This window comes from Crocodylus siamensis, chromosome 1 (assembly GCF_052110815.1).
Source record: "Crocodylus siamensis isolate JL-2025a chromosome 1, ASM5211081v1, whole genome shotgun sequence".
NCBI classification, from domain to species: Eukaryota; Metazoa; Chordata; order Crocodylia; family Crocodylidae; genus Crocodylus; species Crocodylus siamensis.
This window is the reverse complement of record NC_143395.1, coordinates 417,205,396-417,229,187: the sequence shown is the minus strand read 5'-3', so window position 1 is coordinate 417,229,187 and position 23,792 is coordinate 417,205,396. Positions and strand designations below refer to the sequence as shown.

At 48.9% G+C, this 23,792-nt stretch overlaps 2 protein-coding genes across 2 annotated transcripts; one reads left to right on the top strand and one right to left on the bottom strand.

The window, feature by feature from the left end:
• Positions 1-8: 8 nt before the first annotated feature.
• Positions 9-19,469, bottom strand: PAAF1 (proteasomal ATPase associated factor 1). The gene is made up of 12 exons (XM_090030797.1): positions 19,383-19,469; positions 19,259-19,299; positions 14,468-14,571; positions 13,101-13,190; positions 10,216-10,314; positions 9,302-9,452; positions 7,178-7,372; positions 6,401-6,492; positions 3,806-3,921; positions 2,535-2,617; positions 1,865-1,947; positions 9-446 (listed from the first exon to the last, which is right to left on the bottom strand). The coding sequence occupies exons 1-12, from the start codon at positions 19,451-19,453 to the stop codon at positions 369-371; spliced, it is 1,203 nt and encodes a 400-aa protein (XP_089886923.1). The 5' UTR covers positions 19,454-19,469; the 3' UTR covers positions 9-368.
• Positions 19,456-20,161, top strand: COA4 (cytochrome c oxidase assembly factor 4 homolog). The gene is made up of 2 exons (XM_090030801.1): positions 19,456-19,562; positions 19,662-20,161. Exon 2 carries the CDS (start codon positions 19,672-19,674, stop codon positions 19,924-19,926), a length of 255 nt encoding a protein of 84 aa, XP_089886927.1. The 5' UTR covers positions 19,456-19,562; positions 19,662-19,671; the 3' UTR covers positions 19,927-20,161.
• The last annotated feature ends 3,631 nt before the right edge of the window (positions 20,162-23,792 follow it).

Sequence of the window (23,792 nt, the reverse complement as noted above, 5' to 3'; positions counted from 1 at the left end):
AGTCGCTCCCTTTGTTTCAATCAATACTGCCTGATTGAACACCGCAGGGCCTGAGCCCCAACCTCGCAGAAATAACCATTACCCATTGAACAGAAATACACTGCGGGTAGAAAAGGGTCTTGCACTTTGGGGTTACATACTGGGAAATACAGTCTAAACACTATGTGTAACATGCAGCACAACACCCGCCCTCAAGAACTCTATGGACTGCCCACTGTTTAGATTTTTATCCTGACGTTCTTGAAGCCAGGAGGCATTTTGGATGTGTGGCATGGTCGCAGGAGGGTGGTGCTGCTCGTTTGTGTGAAAATGCTACTTTGTCACATGGGCTGGGTTCTTAGTTCCTCCGTTTTCCTTAACCCGAAAGGTCAGCAGTTGGAAAGCTGGTATCTCCTCACTATCCCATCTCGACAGCATGTGTAGATCTCTTTCTCGCATGCAGCAACCTGGAGGAGTCAAACAGAAACACAGTTTACACCCTCAGACTATTAGATTAATGCTGTCCTCTCCTGCAAAAACCTACACACAGAAAGGAGAAAAAGACTCCATTAACTCTTCTTAAAACCCTTCCTTACAGACTTTTACTGAGACGCTTTGAGTGACAGGCACCTGGCAGTGGCAAACTCCGAGGCCTGACTATGTGGAAAACAGGACAGGGACTTTGGTTTCAATAATCACTCAGCACAATGAAGCCCTGGTCCTTTGATTTCCAAAAAGCATTTCATAGGTGAGATCCTTTGGATTTTCTTGGGGAACCTCTTTAAATTGGTGGCTCTGCTCATCTACCATTAGAAATCCTGCTAGGACAAAATGTGGCCCAGACAGTTCATGGCTGCCAGCAACTCGCATAACTCCAGAAAAGGCTTATTATAGCCACTGAGCTCACATGAAGCCTGAAAAGAAACAGGCAATCAAGTGTCCTTGTTTTCTGAACTGGAGAGGGAAGAATTGGTGATCCTGCCTAGCCCAGCTCTCCTAAACCAGCTGCAGAGCCAACCTAACTTAGTTAAGTGTTTTAGGTCCCCAGGAATTCCCACTGGAAGCGGTCAGAAGCAAGAAAGGAGGTAAATGTTAGGAAGGAATGGTTGGGTCCTGTTTTAGGTCAGAAACAAGGATGGTTCCTGCCCCACTTTGCATGCGTTTCAGTTTAAAGGGGTCTCAAAGATGGCTGCTCGAGAGCATTCTGTTCACAAGATGCTCTTCCTCTGACAGGCGATGGATTATGCTTGCTCCAATATTTCCTACAGTAAAGAATCTGTCAGCTCACTTCTGCCCTCAGGAGGACTGCATTAGGATAACAGGGCTAAATCTGACTGCAGTGGAATGGGGTTAAAAGAAGATTACTAATAGCGTAACTGTTGCAGCCCAGCATACTCCCCAACAGCTGAGGGAGTTCAAGAAAATAAAGAATGGGAACAGGAGAGGTGGGGTGGGAAAGGAGTGGGGGACCCTTATTTAGGTCTTTCAAGATCCCGAATATGTAGCATGGGCAGTCCTGTACAGTTAGGAAAATGTACAGCAAATGGCCCCCCAAGTAAAACAGACCTTTCAAGTCAGAGAGCCCCATTCAGAAATGGTAGCTCTCAAGTTCAAATCAGAGCACTGACGGACTCTCTCTGATGAGGCTCAAGTCCCTCACCCTCTCCGACTCAGTTTCCCTACATGCACGATGCACACTGCCAAGACCTATTCCTCTTCAGTGCTAAGATTTTGGAATGGGAAAATAAAACTTTGAAAATTCATGCTGAAAAGGTGTTGACTACAGAGATAAAATAAGTCAATCAGTCAATCACCAGCTAATGGCAGTCAATCCTGGCTGGTACTTCCCTCTCCTGAGGCCAACTGAAAGCAGATTTCTCTTTACCTTGTACACAGGGTCGCAGTCAGCTTCCGTGAGATCAATGGTGTAATCCAGATCCTGCTGAAGAATGAAACATGTTCCGTCACCTAGAAAAAATGCAGGCAGAGAAGGAACACAATTAATTGGAGGCCATTGGTTCTAACAACTGCAGAGGGAGGCTGCCGTCCACAGCAATTGTTTCATATCAGAGCCCAGTAGATGCTGGTACTCAACAGCGAAGAACACCTGGATGTTACATGTACAGCAGAGCCCTGGGAATAGGAGAACCAGACCAAGAGGGGTCAGGTTGACCCTCAAAAAATCCCTTTGCATTGTGGGATGCCTCCTGCATTGGCTGGTCAGGGACAGTGCGTAGGAATGAGGAAAAAAGAAAAGTAGTGAGAAAGTTGCTGGTGGGTCTGACACTGCTCCATTATGTCAATTGTCCGATGGCCTCCATGTGCTGTCTAGCTCTCTAAAGGTTACCTGGACAGCCAGCCACCATCTCACTCCAAGCCAGTAATATGCATAGAACTGCCTTTAATACTTTGGTTTAGATTCAGCCAACTGTGAGCAAAAGCCAATTCGTCCACTCTCTTCAGAGAGCTATGCACACAAGAAGGGTGAGGATTATGATAAAGGGAACAAGACTGCAAAATGAATACTATTGACACAACAAAATCTCTTGGACTACCTTGGCTGGCAATGAATCCATCTCTGTAAGGCAACAGGGAAAGCACCGGTGCTCCTGATCTGTGAATGACCTGAACTGGAGCCCTAGAAAAAGCAGCAAACACAAGGTCAAAGTACTATATCCAAAGAGCACTCCCATGTGCAATTACAAATCAAGAAAAAAAATGGAATAGAACAGAGTAAGGTAGTGGTTACAGCTGTATTATGAGACCATGAAGGACAACGGTACTGTACAGGAGTGCCTTGCTAATGGTTAACCATCATGGACAAGGGTGAACACTGGAAAGGCAGAGGCCTGCAGTCAGCAGAGCTCCAGCTTCTCTTCTTCAGTAGACAGATTAAAATAATGATCCCTCTTCATAAGCACTTCAGGAAAGTATGACAGAACCAACTGCTTTCATGCAAGGTTATAAGGAGAGAGTGGCCCTCAACAAAATAAGCAGGTGTTTAAAGCTTATCCAGTACGAGAAAAGGGAATTTTTAGGCTTGGAATTTTGGACCTCTGGGTCTTTATCCCAAAGTCCCAACAGCACAACTCCCCAACTGGAGCATGCATTGGGCGCTCACACACATGAAGTTCATCACCACTCTAGAAACAGGAGTTATGAAGAAAAGGAAGCACTCATCACTTAAGTTGTTCAAAGAGATGCTAAATTAGAATAAGGACTCCGTTGCTTGTAGACATGTACCACTGGAGGCGCATATTGCGTCTTGTCTACAAAATGTGACTTCTTGACAAAGGCAGCAGAGGGCGAGGCTTCCATCTGGTACACGGTAGGCTGAGCCATACTGGCTGCAGGATGGATGGTAAGATGATGTGCAATAGGAAGAAGTGCTTCTGCTTTCAGGGGTTCTGTTCACCTGCTATGTTATTATGGCTCTGAGTATATGTTAGGGATTTCCAGAGCCCTGGATAAGCATCCACTGCCTAAGGCCAGCATCTAAATAGGTCAATCAGACCACTTAGTCACTCAGTAGTCTTGGTTCCCAATGCCTAGTGGAAGAGCCGTCACTACCAAAAGCAGTCTTCTCCTGGGCAGTCTCTGCAGAGAGGTCAGAAGCTGAATAGCAGACGTCTTTTCAGTTGAGGCCTCCCAAGAACGGTACCGAGAGAATGACTGCCCCATAACTGACCACGTTACAAGTGTTCTGTGGCCAGCTAGGAGACTGTGACCTCACAGAGCCTTCACAACTGTTCAGCTACTTTCCCCAGTTTCCAAATCATGCAAGGGCTTCAAATTCCCTTCCCCACCACACACACAGTGCACTCACGTTGTGTTTCTCATATCCAGTTGATATATGTTTCCATCCTGAGTCCCTGCCAGCAGATAAACGCTTGAGAGGAACGTGCAGCAGTTGAAGGCATCAGAGCCAACAAAGAGAAACACCTGGCCACAATGGGGGAGGGGAACAACCAGGAGATTATTCACAGATTACAGACAACAGAAGCCAGCAGAATGATTTCTGATGGGGTCCCAAGGAAAGGGAACAGGCAATTTATTCAGGAAGCAACAGAAATCCTAGACAATGCTATATATATGGGCAGAACCATGCAGAGCCAATAGCTCTTCTTTCTTCCCGAGACAAGATTGCAAAGAAGGGCCCCAGGAGCAGCCCAGCATGGGCACGACTTGGTCAGCCCCTTGGGGTTTCCCTTGGTGAGAGGAAAAGGCATCAGAATTAGTGCTGCATTGACAGTGCCACCTCCCCGCCATAAACTTCCTGCAGCATTCCTCACAGGCCCTTCTCTCCCTACACTCCTTGTAGCAGGCTCCCTCTGTCCCTTAATAGTTTTGTTAGCACTGGTGGAAGGCCAGCATCAGCCACCATGTCTGTTCTTCCTTGCTTCTGCCTCTTCATGCTTTCCCCCTCTCTATTTACACGCGGTGAGCGGACTTCAATCTGCTCATTGTTTGGGGAAGCATAGATTCATAGGCCACACAGGAGGTGCACCCAGGCCAAGGGTCAGTGAGGATCTAGTCAGGGAACTTCTGGAGGGACTGGATGTATTTAAATCAGCTGTGGTATCGTTAAATTTAGGGGGGATTCTGACTTAGAGGCGTTCACTCATAATCCCACAGATGGTAGCTTCGCCCCATTGGCTCCTCAGCCAATGCAGTGTGGGGATGCAGTCAGGAAGTCCAACCGTACCCTGTCATACATCCACAGATGCATCTCGAGCAGGTCCAGGGAGGTGATCCTCCCCCTCTACGCGGCACTGGTCAGGCCACAGCTGGAGTCCTGCGTCCAGTTCTGGGCGCCGCACTTCAGGAGGGATGTGGACAGCATGGAGAGGGTCCAGAGAAGGCCACTCGCATGGTCAGGGGGCAGCAGGGCAGGCCCTATGAGGAGAGACTACGGGACCTGAACCTGTTCCCCTCCACAAGAAAAAGCTGAGGGGGGATTGAGTGGCCTGTTACAAATTGGTCAGAGGGGAACCAGCAGGCACTGGGGGAGTCCCTGTTTCCCTGAGCACTACCAGGAGTGACTAGAAATAGCGGCCACAAGCTGGCAGAGGGTAGATTCAGACTAGACATCAGGAGGTGCTACTTCGCAGTCAGGGCAGCTAGGATCTGGAACCAACTTCCAAGTGAAGTGGTGCTGGCTTCTACCTTGGGGATCTTTAAGACAAGGCTTGACAATCACCTTGCCGGGGTCATTTGACCCCAGTACTCTTTCCTGCCATAGCAGGGGGTCAGACTTGATGATCTGCTCAGGTCTCTTCTGACCCTGCTAACTATGAAATTATAGAAGTAGGGTCGGAAGGGACCTTATAGATCATCAAGTCCAACCCCTGCCCTGGGCAGGAGAGAAAACCAGGCTCAAATGACCCCAGCCAGGTAGATGTCAAGCCTCCTCTTAAAGACCCCCAGGGTAGGAGCCAGCACCACTTCCCTTGGAAGCTGGTTCCAGATCCTAGCAGCCCTGACTGTGAAGTAGCACCTCCTGATGTCTAGCCTGAAAAGCAGTTTGAGTGGAAGACATTACAACATAGAGGTGCCTGCATTGTGCATGAGTCCCATTCCCTGAGACTGTACCAATATAGGAGCATCCCTACCAACCCCAATACACTGGGCAGATGAACCCACCTCGATTTACATTCATCAGTACCTGAATAAAGATGACAAGCATTTAAGGCCATGAGGGCTTATTAATCCATCCTCAAAGCTCAGTGGAGTAAGCAGATATTTTGACTCCTTGATGTTCACGCTACCATGCAGGATACTGCCTGGACAGAACTAGAGGGGGCACTGAGGCAGCTTCTGCTCTTGGGTAGCACTACTTGCCCTGTGTGTGTGTTTGTACTGAAAGCTCTTGTTTAAAGAGCTTTGGACTGATCTGGATCAAGACACACAAATAGTATAATTCATTTACACAGCTAGCCACTGAATTCATACCCTACAAGATACTGTTTGGTAAAATTCAAAGCAGCAGTGAGGGAGAGAAAGGCAAATGGCTAGGATAATAAACTACCAACGTTAGGAGACTGTGGCATAAAAGTCCATCATTATTAGACTATTGAAATATTTGTACAGTATTACAACTCACAGGCATAACAACCAACACAATAACGCAGGTTCCAGATCTGGATCCGGAGACCAAAGCAGAGAAGCTGCAAGACAGTAATGCTATGGACCAATGTTATTTTCAAGCTGCTTTAAAAGGAATGGAAGAGTTGCCGAGTGCTGTGAAGAATTACTGGCATATGCCTATTTCAGCGTGCAGTCATCTAAGTGTTCCCAATACACATGCTCCAACAAGGACAAGCGACTGCATTTTGCTGGGGGACCCAGAACACAGGCACACCAAGCAATACTCACTGCTTCCTGTTTGTATCTTCTGACAGAGGGGCCTGGAGATGCTTACCGGCTGCCTGCTCTGTAATCCCACACCTTGGAGCTTCTTGTCTTCCCGAGCCAACAGCAGGATTTTGTCTTCTGTGCCAATTTCACGCTCACCTGTTAAAATGAGTGCCATCAGTTAAAATTAATGCCATCAGTGGCCGCACAACACATCTTAGCAACAAACCTGGGTAAGCTTCATAGTATTGTAGTACTTAGGGTCAGAAGGGACCTAAAACAGATCATCAGGTCCAATCCTCTGCCGCAGGCAGGAACAGGTGCCGGGATCATATCACCCCAGCCAAATATCTGTCCAGCCTCCTCTTGAAAACCCCCAAGGTAAGAGAAAGCACCATCTCACTTGGGAGCCCATTGCAGAGCCTGGCAGCCCTAACTGTAAAGTAATGTCTCCTGATGTCGAGCCTGAGCCTTCTCTCTAACAATCTGTGGCCGTTAGTCCTATTAACCCTGGGTGCTGCCTGGGGGAACAGAGCTTCCCCCAATTCCTGCTGGTCCGCCCTGGTGAAACCAGAGAAGCTGGCAGAACAAACTGCTCTTGCCATGGAAATCCATGAGGTCACTGGGATGAAGCCAGTATAAATTGGGATGCTGATGGGGTCAGAGGGAAAAAACTAAAACATACCCCTTATGCAGTTCAGCTGGCAGATGAGCAGCAGTCTTGCCCTCCATGAGCCTGGCCCTTCTCAACTGCAGCTCTGTATTCTGCCTCTACTCTACAGGGTCATCTGAACTGCAAGCACTCTGAAAAGGAAATCTGAAGCTTTCGCATATTATTACTTACTGGGGGCTCTCTCTGGCATGCCCAAGTTGAGAGAGTTGTCAGCAATCCCCACAGCAATGCCGTTGACAGGAGAACCACAGTCAGCAATCACTCCTAGGCAAGCAGACTTTCCACAATCCCAGAGGCGAGCGGTGCCATCTCTAGAGCTGGAAAGGACATTTCTGCCCCGCTCCACGATGGCCGTGTCCAAGATTCCTAAACAAAGGCAAAGAGAGAGAGTCAGAACACTCAGGAGGGAAGAAGGAAGGGATGGACAAAGGGTATCTGTCTTGCTTTGAAAGGCAAGCCTCAGAATCCTACAAGCAATAGGTCAAACTGTGTAAACCTGCCTCAACTCTGTATTACTTGCACTCTTAATACAGCCAATGATTAGATAACCCTTTCATAAATGTGGGCAGATTAGCAACAGCTGCTTCATCCAAACACAGCACACATCAAAGAGCGGTTTTCCCCCAGCTGTTAAATGTTCTCTAACAATTTCCTTTTACTGACTACACACCGTTGTTTCTAATGGGCTGTTTTACAAGATACATGGGACAGTTACAATATGCAATCACTCTATACACGGAAGCAATGTTCAAAAGGAGCCAGCTCAAATGCCAGGACTCTTTTTCCAGCACACATCAAATGAAGCCCAACACAACCTAATTGCCTGCAAGGGTTGCAACTCTAGAACAGTGGTTCTCAACCTCTTTACAATTCAGAGATCCCCATGAAAAATGCCAGCTCTTCGTTTTACTCATTTCTCGAGTGCAAAAAATAATAAAACAATTCTTCTGTTACAAAGATCTCAAAAAGCTCCAAACAGGGCAGAATGGTTTTGATGCTATAGATTCCTCTTTGAAATCTCTGGGCTTATTTTATGAAGCACATGTAGGTGTTTCCCCGCTCAGCAAAACTAATATTGTGTGAGGCACCTTTAAAAAGATCAAGGCACTGTAGGGTTCATCCCAGCTGAGAATCACTGGGTCAAGTAAATGCAGTCAGCAAGATAGGTAATGGAGTATGGATCCTCAGATAACTCTACTCCCGTTGCTCTAATCACTAAACAACATGGAGATACAGATGTGATGGACAATTTAACCAGGTACAAGGGAAAGAAGGGATTGGCTTCTATTCTCTCCAGCAGCCCAGGTCTAGCCTATGACACATGTATGGGAGGGACCTATAGGGATTCCACTAGTTCAACACTTCAGGCAGGTGCGTGATTGTATTTAAAGTACTTTGAAAGACTCTATACATGCAAGACAGTAGCTGGGCCAGAAAGGGTGACAGCCACTGAGGCTGTAATGCTCAAGAACATCATTCGAGGAGCAAAGAGATATCATTCTGTCTCCTTTCACCAGGATTAACCCACTTATATTTTGTTTGCTTGCAATGTGGACTCTTGGGCACTGGGAACTGGACTGAAAGCCCCAACTCAATTCAGTTGCAACACCACACACACTGTGCTCTGAGTCAGTGCTAAGGAATCTACAGGAAGCAAAAGGAGGCAAAGTAATCAAAAATCATCCTTAAAAAACAAGCCCACTGCTTGCAGAAGAGCCATGCAGCCTCACTGTTTTCCTTCCTCTTCCACTGTCCTACTCACTGCAGAGAGCACATGCTTTGGGCAGGAACAGAGCCTTTGCAAGGCTCCTAACCCATTGTGGGACAGTCGTAAAAGAAAAAAAACATCTGAAGCAACTGCTCATCTGAATATCTTGGGAACACTGGATTAGCCTGGTTAATGGAAGGCATGTGTGATGCCTGCATATAATTCAGGGTACATAAGCTGGTTTAATATAACAAGAAGTTTTGCATAGCTAAGGCTGTACAAATTGCTGCCCTAAGCATTCAGAAAGGGGTCGTTACACTATTTTTCCCCTGTGTTCTTTTAATGCATCACAAAAAAATCCACATCTGTAACAGGACCAGCCTCTAGTGTCTAGAATAGCATTTTTCTATCTGGGTTTTTTTTGGGAGTACAACAAATGCTTGGAGGAAAAAAAAATAAATTATCTGAGACATCTAATAGAAATACACAGTGCAAAGCACAGCAGTTTGGTGCTCAAACTTCAGGCCTCTGGTACAACACAATTATACAAGCAGAAGATTAAGCATTTAAAGGCCAATTCACTGTACCTCCTTTGTGACCTTTAAAGGTTACTGCGCAGCTGGCATCTTCCACTGACCAGATCTTTAGCTGGGCATCCATTCCCCCGCTCAGAACCACAAGGCCCGATGGGAAGAACCTGCAACAATTCACATCATACACATGGCCTTCCAACTGTCTCTGGAAAAACAAAGAACTATGTGCTAGTTCTGTCATCATTCTTAGGCCAGCCTATATGAAGTTATGCAGTACTAGATAGCACAGTGTTTCTAACCAGATCATGAACACCTCTAACTGAGTCTGTGTTAACATAGGTTTGGGGCAAACATCTTCTGGTTGATGACTCACTGAGGTTCTAGATATAATTCAGGTTATTGTGTGCCATTTGAAAGCATGAATCAATGGCTGGAAAAAGATCCACCAGTGGGATACTGACATACTGCCATTCACTATGAGAAGCAGTTGTTAAGCAGACACTCAAGAAACCACCCTGTTTTGGGAATAAGTGGTTGATACCACAAGTAACCAGAGAACTGTGCTGGAAAAATATATGTTCAGAAACTTATTAAGAATCAAGACAGTTTCACATAAACAGTTTTCTCCTTTTGGTTAGCTTTGGTACTTTTACCAGGTAGACTGGACACTGACAGTGAACAACTATTGCAAGCAGCACCATTTCTAACCATGCTTTCACACACTTACATTGGGTGGGCCTCAGCAAGAGTTTCTATGATTGCTACTTCCCTCATGAGATGCTACCAGTCTTATATAGGCCTCACACTGATCCAACAGGTCAAATTCAGGTACACTTCTCCCTCAAAAGACAGAATCCTATCTGTGCTGGATCTACAGTGCACATTTAAGACCAAAGGTATGGTTGAGACTGGAATTTGTGAACCCGAGAAAAGCAGACAAAGCTCAGAAGCATAGCTGAAGTTCTTACTCTTATCTCTCCATTAGCAGCCTGCCAGATTTTCATGGTCCCATCAGTGCTGGTAGACACGCCAAGCCCTCCGCCACTGGAGATATCAATGCAGGTGACCTGTTTGGAAAGACACCACCATGTATATGACAAATGTTTTGTGTGACCCTGGACATATGCACTTTTTCCGCTTGCAACAAAACAATTTTGCCCTGAAGAAGACCTGTGAACTGTATAATCTAGAGACAGACATTGCAGATTATATCATGGCATCTGAGGACTTGCAGTCAAGTCCTTCATATCTATAGATGGCCACTTCTTGTCTAATGAGACTCTTCACAAATGTAGTTCTTGTGACAGGAATAAAGGAGTTAACAAGAAATTAGCTGATGGTAAGAATGTGTACAAGAACAACTAGGTTTTCTGGTTCAGTCTAACAAGGATAGCTGGCCCGGTTTTAGGGTGGAAGGGACATTAAGTGAGTATTTCCAAATTAATGTTTGGTAGAGAAACTGTCGTCCCCTCCCTCAAGAACATGCTGCTGACAGGATCTGGCTGGGACATGGGTGATGTGGAGTTGCTTTCATTCAAGCTGAGGAGCGAACTGCACCCAGGGCTCCAGCTTCTTGGGAGAGTGCTCTAACCTCTAGGTAGAACATAAAAGATGACCACCCATGTCAGTCACCTGCACAAGAATGGATGGCTGAGGTACGCAAGCATAGGTAGGAGTTTCAGGCTGTGAATCTGTCTCATTTGGTGCCTAAGAGCAAGGGGGAGGCACAATTCCAGACATCCTCTCTTCAGCATTTCCTATCCACTACCTTAAGGTGTTCTCCAAACTGGGGGCTGCCAACCTTTTTATGCTGCGGACTAGCAAACTGCAGACAGCCAAGACTTTTAATACATTGCATTAAAAACAGATGGCTCCTGGTCCACAGTGTGCCAATCACTTCTGGACTTCCAACCCAGCAGCCAACCCTCTACGGCCCAGTACCCTGCTCCAAACCATCGGCTGACTGTTGGGAACTTCATCCTGGCCCCATAAGTCGCAGCATTGTCTGTGTCCATTGCAACAGTTCTCAAACACCTCCTAACTGAGATAGTAAGGTCCCCTTGAACTTCAGAGCTCTGCTCATCTCTCTGGGGCACAGCAAGTTCTGCTTATTATGGTATTCCTTCACATGAACTCCAGGTAGTATAAAAAGAGAATTTACAAAACACCTTTTGTAGACAAGCCCATGACCTTTACTTCATAAAGCATGCAGATCTGGGGGCACATCTCCCGCCCCCTGACAAACTACTCATGGCTCCTTCTCATGCCCACCCCAGCTGTGCAGGGCCTACCCCACTCCCTCCCCCTTACTGCTGCTGCAGCCACCCATGCTGCCCCACATTTGGAAGAGGGCACATGCCCCACCATCCATGTGCAGGGTGGAGGCAGCTGCCGCTGAAGGCTTGGTTTTGCACCCTGATCCCTGCTGCAGCTGGCTTGGGAGTAGCTGGATGCCACGTGCAACCTGCTGCTGAGCTGAGCTGCACCCTCACGTGGCCAGCTGCAGCAGTGCTCAAGGTGCAGTAGGCAGCTGCCTCCACCCCATACACAGATGGAGGGGAATGTGCCCCCAGGGCCGAGCCCCCCAGGCTCCAATCCTCCTACCACCTGGCCAGGTTGGGGCTCCACTCACCTCCCCCTGCTCCTGGAAGGACTGCACCATCAGTCCCTCACCACAGACACCTCAATCTGGTCCCTGCTCCTTCCCTCCCTGAAACTGACCTGCTGTGCTGGAGGGGCAGGACGGGGCGTGTGTGCATGCACCCAGCCTCCCCAGCCCAGGATCAACCAAAAGAGGCTCCACAATCAACCAGCTGAGGACCACTGCCTTAGACCGACATAGCTATAACCAACACCCCAGGTAGCAAAGGCATTTCAGCCAGAGCAAGGACTGATTTTCCTACCCAAGCCACACACAAATATGACGTGCCAAAAGCAGTGTCCTCAGTCAGGTTCTACCTTACTGTGTCATTAGCTAACAAGTGCCCTATACAAGGATTGCAGGGGAGGGAGGTGCCAGGATTACCTGAAGCACATTTACAAGTTCAACAGTAAGAAGAACTGCTTTAAAATAATGAACAAAACTGGTGGGAGGTGATGTTCTGAAAGCTGACAGAAGCAAATCTTCTCATCCAGAGAAGGTGCACTGCAGGCAGCAGTGGAAATTGCCCCCACATTGCCCCAAAGGACAAATATTGCAGGCAGAAGGGGACTCATTCACAAACCATTCAGCCCCAAGCCTCTCTGCTGAGCCTGCCAAAGAGGGAATTAAATGCTCTGATCACACTGCCGACAATAAGTTTGTGATGTATGGGACAAAGAGCCACCTCACTAGCAACTTCACTACTACTGGCCTAGTGGACGGACATGCCATGCAGGATGGTGCCCACAGAATCTATCTGTAGGTTGACCACCCTCATTAGGAGCCACAGCACCCAGGCAAGCCCTTAGCCGAGCAGTAGGACAGGGCTGCATATGGACAGGGAAGGGAGCAACATGGTGCAGGAGGCAAATGGTAAAAGTTAAATGGTATAAGTATAATTACCATTTAATCCCTAGTTAAAACCACCAGATACATCTGCCTTACGTGGCCTAATGGACCGTAGAATTAACAGTGCATCTTGTTTGCAAATATTCCAACATTAGGACACTAGAAAGGGCCAAATTTAAAGATTAGCCACTATTTTCACTTTCTAATTCCAAACAGACTGAAACTATTTGTTCGTAAGTTTCTAGGCAAAGCCATGTTGCATTCCACTACCTTAAGTAGTCTGCAGAAATTACAAATGAATTAAAGAGTACTGTTAACTTCTAGCTCCACACATTTCCAAACTGATCAGAAAAAACTACTTACACTTTTCTGATGAATTCTGCAAAAAGAAGTGTATGGTGCCAAAAACTTTGTGGAGGCATTTTCATGAGGACAGGAAATGAGTATACTCTTCTAGAGGAGGGGAAAAAAAGGAATAGAAGTATTAATATAAATAATTTTACATGATAAAACCACTTAAAATATTATCCTTTCTTATGTGTGAAAACAGTAAAGAAAAAAAAAGGAACCTCCTTAAAACCTACTCAGTTTATTGACAAAATTGTCATCGCTATTAGTATTGCAATAATGAGAGAACAACCTGGATGAGATCATTTTCTGAGGGGAGGTTCCCATTACTGCTTTTTTGTTTTTGTTTTTGTTTTTTTTGCATCTTCTTCTGAAAATGCTGATATGGACCACCGCTAACAACAGAACACTGGGCTACATGGATCAGGCCAGCGCGTCAATCCCGGTGACTTTACTGGGTTTTGCCCATCAGAAACATCCATTAGCTTCTACTTTGCACACTTTTGTCACTGATATTGTAGGAAGCGAAACAAAAAGCCAAAGCTGCGTTTTCAGACTTCATGCTTGATTCAGGGTACAAACAGAAAAGTAATCTCATAATTAATAAACCCAGTACATATGGAACCTGGATTACAAAAACTAGCATGTCTCAGCATCATCGCACTGAATCAATGAAATGAGAGAGCACCTTGGGATTCTGAGCATTTATACATAATTCCTCTTTGTTCATATGACAACTGAAGTCAAAGCAACATAGATGGACTGCAGAGCAATTACTGCCATAACAGACACCAAAAACTCCAAATCACAGTTTGCACACGATGCTTAAGTACCTTCACTCAATAGGAAAACCTGAAAAATGAAGCTTGTTTTCACCTGACGCTTTCCTTTCTCTGCATGCTTCAAACATAGTTCCTTCTGGCTAAAGCATGATCAAGGGCTTTAATCAGCCAAGCCACAATAGATATAACTCAAAACCTGGCAGCTCACCAGCATAACTTCACAATTTTTATAAGTTATTACCTAGTGTTGCCTAGTGTCAGTACACCTAAGCAAACAAGGCATGTGACTTGGAAGATCCCCACTGAAGATTAAACAGATTCTAAGTGACAAAGGTTTACTGATGTGGTTTCTCTTTGGGTTTTGGACTGTGTCTTCAAACACTAACCCCACTCCATGCAATTGAATCAACTGGTGCAACTACCCTTTTCCAATAAAGACAAATCATTAGGCTCGCTTTAGGCTAAGGTCTGGGTCATGAGGTAGTGTAGGAACTGGCACATGGTTCTGCCAGCATCACACTAGTTAGTAAGTAGTCAGGTACTTTAATTTTAAGCATTAGCCAGACTAACCAAACACACAGATACACTGGAACAAAGTACCTTGGTTATTTCGCTTACAACAAAACCCTCAGAGGCTGAGATCTCTGGAATTCCATCTGACCCTACTCCCTGACATGTCAGGCTGCCATACAAAGTAGATTTCCCTGCAGAAAAAAGACAGGTATTAGAGATCAAGAACAAGGCGCGTCAGCAGCTTGCATACTATGCATGCAAGTTCGACACTGCATGTATTTTTAACCTGCAGAGGTTTCATGACACCACAGACAGCTTTGTTTAGACACAAAATATAACTGCAGAGCATTTAAAATGTAGAGAACAAAAGCCTGCAATTACTGAAAAGTGAGATTCAGCAGGTACGTTAATACACATAAAAAACAGAACTGATAAGTAGAGACCTACTTAAATCGCAGAGACACAAAGGGTTTTTTGCAGCCTGCTTGAGGCGCACCAACTCACTCTCATGGGCATTTCACACTGGCCCCACCCCTCATCGTTGATTGGTAAAGAGGCCAGAGGAGGAGGGGGAAGGATGAGGGGGTGATCGCCGTCTTGACTACTGGCTGCCCTTCATGCCACCCTACCCCTCGGTGCTGACTGGAAGAGAGGCCCCTCATCCCTTCTCCCTTGCCAGGAATGCCTGTTATCTTGTCTGCTGCCCTTCACGCTGCCCTGCAAGCTAGGGCCTTCCCCTTCCAGCAGCAAAAACTGCTGGCTCCCAGTGGGGAGCCAGCCTTTAATTTTTATGAAGTTTCTTTTTTGCTGTTCTTGTTGGTTACACAGATTTCGCAGTTTCCGCAAAATCCGCAAAACCACAAATTCAGTAGGTTCCTACCAATTAGCCTTGCCTATTTGGGTAGAGAAGAAAGCTTGGATAACTGGAATAGAAATATGACCAAATTTAAGAATAACTGTGACTGAACTTAACTGTTTTTCTTTGATATATACACTTAGCAGATTGAAAGATTGGAATACTTACAGCATAGTACTCTGCTTAGGAGGAAAAAAAGAGAGAGAGAGAAACCTGGGAAGCACGCAACATTCAGATGTACAGAAGCAAAGCTGGACTGCAAATAAGAGTCAAGTATGACATTAGAAGAAGGTGGCTGAAATAATTTCAAACTACAATATCTCTCAGAAGGGAAGAGTAGTACAGTCTCACACCTAGAACACCACGAACCATTTCACAGATATTTCTACTCAGAAACTGATGAACCAGAGAGAGAGCTTACAGAAAAACAACACAAATATGGGATGAGAAGATATTGATTTGCAAGGAGGAAAGAATGATGAAGAATGAATGAGGAGGCAGCAGGTCACAGAAAGATACTAAAAGCATATCAATTAAACTAGAGAATTTTTTTTGCAAAAATATAGTTGGTCAAATAAAGGATATCTCCTCTACCTTGAGTCCTGATTGCTTTTTTTCCTCTGACCAGTATGGCTACAACCTGGATACCTAAAAGCAGCTTGTGCATTTGAAGGGTGCAAGCACCAAGAAGGGGAGAGTACTCTGTTCTATTGGAGCTCTAATATCAGCATCACCACCAGAATATCTATGCACCGTCCAGCAGTGCATTAAGAGACATAGCTAACTTCCGGTGCACATCTCACCCTCTCACTGACTACCATCTGCGCGTACTGTTAAAGGCTGTTATTTTCAGCTTCATGTGCTACTCTGCCTTTTGGTTACTCAGGACAGGATGAAGCCACACAACCTGCACTTTCGCCAAAAAGCAGGAGGCTCACAATGGTCCTTTAGTTGCAGAATTTGGTCCACAATCCAAGAGGCTCCATATCTGGCACAAACTGGCATTGTCCAGAGGGTGGAAGTTTCCACTGGCCCCAGTGAGCACAGCTGCCTGCCTAGGACTCCAGGTCCCTTTACACCCAGGTGACCATATTATTTTAAGGACCTCCATGACACCTCCCCCACCCCAAGTCAGTGATGCTGCTGCAGGTGAAGACAAGGAGGCAGGGCTACTCTGTGCCCCTGCAATTTTTGGTCCAATTTTCACCAACTGGCTGGGACTAGCATATGAAATCTGAGCATGTCCTCAGCAAACCAGGCTGTACGGTCACCTTACTTTACACACAATGACCCAGGCATACTGCACTTCCGGTCAGACAAGAGGCGAGGAAGACAGGCAGAACAGACAACGAGGTGCTGTTGAATTACAGGCAGGTTCAGGCATGATGCCTGTCAGGCTGACTGCGTAGTTTGCTGTGAGGTTAGATTAGGGTTTTTCTGGGCTGGGTTGGACTAGCTATGACCTCTGGAAGCCCCGTCCACCCCAGACTCTTTAAAAGACGAAAGAAGGGTTGAATCAAAGCACAGCAGCAGGGCTGGAGGAGGAGCTCCCACCCAGCCCAACCCTCGCCTGAGGCAGCATCAGCCCTGCCCAAACCAGCCCACGGGATCCATCCTCCAAGCTCAAAATGACACGGCCCCAGGCACTGCACCCAACCCTGCTGCAGGGCAAGCATCAGGCCCGTGGCTGCCAACGTCCTGCTTCTACACAAGGTTATTAACAGGGCTCCTGGTTTGTTTGTTTTTTAAATTGGAGAAAAAGTCCCCAGTTCTTGGATATAGAAGTAGTAACCCAAAACCATATTTTTCCACGATTAAAATGAAACACTACTAACAGAGATATACATATTGTGGCGTTACATTTTAATCATGGAAAAATGTAGATTTTTGGGTTACCTTGATAAAAAATCCTCAATTTTTAGTTACTTTTGTAACCCAAAATCTGCATTTTTCCATGATTAAAATGAAGTGCCACTAACATTCAGGGGTAGCTAACGTGCAGGGGTAGCAGTGGACATAGTCTTCCTGGACTTCTGGAAGGCATTCGACACTGTCTCTCACCCTGTTCTCATTAAGAAACTGGGGGACTGTGGCGTTGATGCCCACACAGTCAATTGGGTTGCCAACTTGCTGGAGGGCCGCACCCAGAGGGTGGTAGTGGATGGGTCCTTCTCAGCCTGGAAGGACGTGGGCAGTGGGGTCCCCCAGGGCTTGGTCCTCAGGCCCACACTGTTCAACATCTTCATCAGTGATTTGGATGAGGGGGTTGAAAGCACCCTGTTCAAATTTGCTGATGACACTAAGTTGTGGGGGGATGTTGGCACACTAGAAGGAAGCATCAAGCTTCAATCAGACCTAGACAGGCTACAAGGATGGGCGGACGAGAACAGGATGGGATTCAGCACAGACAACTGCAAGGTGCTGCACCTGGGGAGGAACAACCGACACCATACCTGCAGGTTGGAGAACTCCCTTCTTGTCAGTACAGAGGCGGAAAAGGATAACTGACTCCAATGAACGTGGGCCGGCAGTGTGGGGAGGCAGTCAGGAAGGCCAACCATACCTTGTCATGCATCCACAGATGCATCTTGAGCAGGTCCAAGGAGGTGATCCTCCCCCTCTATGCGGCACTGGTCAGGCCGCAGCTGGAGTACTGCGTCCAGTTCTGGGCGCCGCACTTCAGGAGGGATGTGGACAGCATGGAGAGAGTCCAGAGGAGGCCACTCGCATGGTCGGGGGCAGCAGGGCAGGCCCTATAAGGAGAGGCTATGGGACCTGAACCTGTTCAGCCTCCACAAGAGAAGGCTGAGCGGGGATCTAGTGGCCTGTTATAAATTAGTCAGGGCGGGGATCAGCAGGCACTGGGGGAATCATTATTCCCCCAAGCACTGCCAGGAGTGACCAGGAATAATGGTCACAAGCTGGCAGAAGGCAGGTTTAGGCTGGATATCAGGAAGCGCTGCTTCACGGTCAGGGCGGCTAGGATCTGGAAATAACTTCCAAGCAAAGTGGTGCTGGCTCCTACCCTGGGGGTTTTTAAGAGGAGGTTGGATGAACATCTTGGTGGGGCTGTTTGACCCCAGTACTCTTTCCTGCCATGGCAGGGGGTCCGACTAGATGATCTACTCAGGTCCCTTCCGACCCTAGAAACTATGAAACATATATTGCGGTGTTTCATTTTAATCATGCGAAAAATGTGGATTTTGGGTTACTCTGATTTTAAAAAAAAATCCCCAATTCTTGGATATATAAAAGGGAACCCAAAATCCACATTTTCCCATGATTAAAATAGAACACCACTAACATATAGATCTATACATTATGGCGTTTCATTTACTAATGGAAAAATGTGGATTTTGGGTAGCTTTGAATAAAAACAAACAAACCAAATTCTTGGAAAAAAAAAAAAAAGAGACCCAAATCCATACTTTTTCCAAAATGTCGCTAACATACATAGAGATACAGATATAGATAGTGAGGTTTCATTTTACTCATGGAAAAGTGTGGATTTGGGGTTACTTTGTTATATCTAAGAAGTGGGGATTTTTTTTCGTTTTTAATCAAAGTAACCCCACATCCACATTTTTCCGTGGGTAAAATGAAATGCCACTAAAATATCTATATATTTCTCTATATCTATAGAGAAACAGAGAGACGCAGAGACAGAGACATATAGATGGAGATGTTTTATTTTAACCAGGAAAAGTGTGGATTTTGGGTTACCTTGATTAAAAAAAAAAATCCCACTTCCTGGATATAAAAAAGTAACCCAAAATCCACAATTTGCCATGACTAAAATGAAACACCACTAACATATGTGTAGACAGATATATAGGTATAGCTAGCTATCTGGAGAGTCACATTGGGAGAGGCGTTTTATTTTAACCAAGGAAAGTGTGGATTTGGGGTTATTCTGTACACACAAATTGGAGATTTTTAGTTTACCAGAGAAAACCAAGACCCGCGGCTACTGACACCCCCAAGGGAAGGCCACCCCCCGAGCCCGCCAGCCCCGCGCTCACCCGGGCTCCTGCAGCTCAGCCAGGCCTCGCCCTCGTTCCTCCTGTAACGGCAGAAGCGGCCGTTAGTGACGCGCCGGGGGGGAGGGGAGGGGACACGGGGGTTAGGGGCGACGGCGGCTCCCACCTCAGCACCTGGTGCCAGTCGCTCTGCACCCGCACAGTGGCCGCCATTGCTGCCCCGCCCCGGAAGTGCATGCCCCTTCCCCCCCCCCGAAGCAGGTGGAGGAGGCTCGACCAATAAGAGCGTGCCTCCTCTTCCGGGTCCCGCCACGCACTTAAAGGGGCAGCCGGTGTACGAGCGCAGGTAAAGGCCATCAGATGAGCCTGTGGAGCGATGAGCGGTGTCTTCATGGTGAATATCAGTCCTTTTTTTTCCCCCTTCTCTCTGATCCGCACGCTCTAGATCCATCGAGATGTCTGGCCCCAGCTCTCCAGGTCACAGCTGGAACCGGAAACCGGAGGACGAGGAAGACCCTTTGGACCAGATGATCTCGCGCACGGGCTGTGCTGCCTTCCACTATGCCATCCAGGAGTGCATGGCTGAGCACCAGGACTGGAGGAAGTGCCAGTCGCAGGTGCAGACGTTCAAGGAGTGCATGCAGGAACATCAGAAGCGGCGCATGGAGGAGCTGCAGAAGCGGCAGCAGTTGGCCCAGGCCAGGAACTGATGAGAAGAGGCCGGAGCCTGATGCTCAGGAGACCCAACGTCAACATCTGATCCGCCAGAGCGGGGGAGAATTTAAGTCCTGAAACATGCTGCCGACTCCAGGAGGGGTATAATGCTTTGCCCCCATCATCAGGAGCTGAGTTGATGAAATGGCACAGGATATTTTTATAGTGGGGAATCCTGGGTGAAATTGCATTTAATTGTGGGGGTACAGATTAAATGTGGATTCAGGTCTTCTGGCGATCCTGACGTAAGTTCTTCTCTTGGGCCAAAGAACGTAGTGAGCATGATCTAGCATTGCACACACAATATTGCCATGGTCTCCACTCAACACGTGTGTGCTATGGAAGTCGTATAGGAAAAAGTCCTGGGTGCCATGTGGGTTTATCTAAACTGCTCCAGGTGGGAATTTGCCAGGACATCATGCAGCATCTTTCAGCTGGAAGGACCCTGGGCTAGGTACCAAGGAAACTCCCCTCACTTGCTCACTGCCAGACTGGAGAATCAGGCAGTTGGCATAGCCTGCACAATCTTGCTGGTGGGGAAAGGGGGCATGTAGATTTGCTGTCTCAGCTCTGCTCTGAAAAGCCTCACATGGTCAGCTGCATGGAATGAAGGACAAGCAGCAGAGTCAACTCAGCCAGGCCTGAATCTGATAGCTCAAGGGGGCGGCATGTTTTATTTCCAACACACAAGTGCTTAAACAAACTTTAAAAAACAAGCACTCAAGTACCAGCCAGCCAGCATCAGGGCTGCCCCCTTAGGTTGTCCCCTATCATAGAATCGTAGAGAAGCAGGTCTGGAAGGGACCCCCCCCCCCCCAAGGTCATCTAGTCACCCCTATCCAAGCCATCCCATACAAATCCAATGTTAGCAAAATTGCACAGTCAAACCTGACACAACACAAGGCATAACACCCTAATCTGCCACAGGTAAAGCAGGGGGACTGCAGCAGCCAACATCTTGCTTTCCTCTCCCCTCCCCAGCCCTTTCACCTGCCCTGGCATCGCCATGTGGCCTCTCCTCTATTTCTTGCTGTTCTGAGGTGCGTTTCTCCCTGCCCCGCCCCAGCAAAATCAAGCCATGCCAGGCACTGTACCAGCCCCCTCTGGTCGTGGGCCAGGTGCACTCCCTCATCTGGTATCACAAGCCTTGCTGGGACCCCAAGACCAAGGGCTACAGGGCACAGAGCTAGCTTGGATTGGGGCCAGAGTCACAGCAGCACCGGAAGTGGTTTTCCTGGGCAACCTCTGGGGCAGCTGCAGTCTGCTTCTCCAGAATGTAAGCCTGGGCAACAACGGCACCTGTGGGGTCTGGATCCATGCTGTCCAGCCCCCAGGGTTGATGCTGAAGGCCACGGACAAGCAGCAGCACGAGCGGTGGATGGGGATGATCATGGGGCAGGTGGCAGGTGAGGGAATCCAGGTGTTTGGGCCCCCAAACCCCTCCCACCATGGGGGACAGAACCCAGGTGGGCCTGACCTCTGCTCCCCCCACCACAGTGGGCCTCTCCACCCCCGCCTGGAGGGTCTGTGGCCACTGTGGGAGGGGATCATGACCCACCTGACCTGCTCCTTGCCCCACGACTTCCCCCTGCAACCTCTAGGCCTGGCCTGGGGCGGCCTGGAGGGCCCAGGGGGAACACAGACCCAGTCCTGGGCCCGGCTGGACCTGGAGGGTGCCCCCCAGTGCAAGGACCACAGCCATGCTCTCTCCTGCACCCTGGCTGCCCCCGATGCCCCTCAGGCGCGCCTGGAGCTGCATGTGCTCTGTGAGTGGGGGTGGGGCAACAGGGGGTGTGGCTAAAGGGTGGGGGCAGGGCCATCACACAGGACAGGGGCACTGGTATTGGAGGAGGGATAGAAGACTGGATGGGGTTCAAGGAGCAGGGGGAGGGGCATACATCTGTGGGGCGAGGTCCAGAACAGGGGTTATGGTTGCAGCAGGGATGGAGGGCAGAGGCATTGGGGGTGGAGCCTGGGTGTAGCTCTGAGCTTCAAGAAGGGCCTGGCTCAGGGGGCAGGGCCACTGGGGTAGGAGGTGGAGCCTGGTGTGAGAGCAGTCTCCTAGCTGGGGGAGCACTAGGGTGTGGGGCTAGGTCAGGGCAGGTGGGAATTACAGCCTGAGGGCAGAGCTCCAGCAGAAGGCCCCACCCCCAGCCTGGGGCTGCTGCGGCCCAGATGCGCCCAGGTCTGGGCTGGCACATCAAGGCAGCAACCAAGTTTAACAACCCCTGCAGATCCCCCAAGGAATGTGACGGTGACAGGGATGCCAGAACCAGTGGTGCTGGAGGGGCAGCTTGTGCAGCTGCACTGCAGAGTGCCCAGGGGTGCCAACCCCCCTGTCTACCAGTACTGCTGGTCCTGGAACTGGAAGGCACTGGGAGAGCATGGCCCCATGCTAGCCTTCACGGCCCAGGCACAAGGCTCTACCCGCATCTACTGCTGCATGGCCCAGAGCCCCCAAGGCATAACCACCTCCCCGCCCCGCTCTGCCTCCATGTGCAGTGCGAGCGCAGAGGGGCAGGGCTGGGGGCAGCAGAGGGGTGCGGCTCAGGGGTCAGCACATGCATGCACATACATGCATGCACCCCCCCCCCCAGGCATCCGGGACACACACACACAACTCAGGTGACTGGACCATACCCCCTGCCCCCTTTGTGAAACGGCATCCCGTGTGGGGGAGTGGGGAGCCCAGCCGCCTGGGTCCCCTTCACCTCTGGGAGGCCTGTGGTGCCCAGCAGTATTGGGAGGGCAGCCCAGACACCTGGGTCCCCTCCCTCTTACCACCCCCCACCCTTGCAGACGCACCCTGGGCTGTGGCGCTGGAGCTGCAGGCATCACTGCCCATCCACGCCGGGGACCCCGTGGCGCTGCTCTATTCCTGCCAGGCCAAGTCCCTGGCTGCCAACTTCAGTTGGTTCCAGGATGGGCAGGACCTGCTGGGGCAGAACAGACGCTGGCTGGACCTGAATCCAGTGCATCCTGAGGACACTGGCACTTATGTATGTCAGGCCCACAACATCTTTGGTGCTGCCCGCTCATTCCCACTGGACCTGGGTGTGCTCTCCGAGTAGCTGCCAGATACCCAGGGCGGGGCTCCTGGGCTGTCTGTCACCATTGGCTCCTCCCCCGTGCAGCACTGGGCACAGGCAGCAAGCCAACCCAGGCAGATGCCTTGCCTGTCAATCATAACAGCAGGTGCTGGCTCCCAGCCAACCCTGGCAGGTGCCTGCCTGTCCATCACCCTCGTGCCCTGCTCCCTTCCAGTACCAGGCTCAGGCTCTCACCCAACCCAGGCATCTTCCTCCCTCCAGGACCCACCTACCTGCTCTAGACCTCTCCCTTTGCCCCCCCAGATCCACCAGAGGAGGTACAGCTGGTGCTGGAGCCTAAGGTCGGTGCTGGTGGGGGCAGCACATGACTGAACAGCACCAGGGACTGACCCGCCCCATGCCCACCTCGACCTGGTACTAGGACTGGTGGTCCCTGGTGCCTCCCCACCAGGGCCCATGCTGGAGCTGCACATGGCCACCCCAGAACCACAGCCCCTCAGCTGCATCTTGTCTACCAACCTGCGAGGCCCAGGGCTCCCCCGCCCCCAATCCCACCAGATGTAGAGCTGCCAGGGTCCTATTGGTGTGTGGCCATGAATGGGAGGCTGCCCCAGACGTGGAGAGTGGAGGAGTTGCTTGGTGTCAAGATGCAACCAGCTCAGGGGTGGGGAACAGCTTAGAGCTGAATATAACACTGCATAGGGGATAGCAGGGGACTTACCTGGAGCAGAGATGCAGCTAGTTCTGGGGTGGAGCTCCTGGAGACCAGCTAAGTATAATGCAGCTCAGGGAGGGTTTAAGCCAGCCAAGGG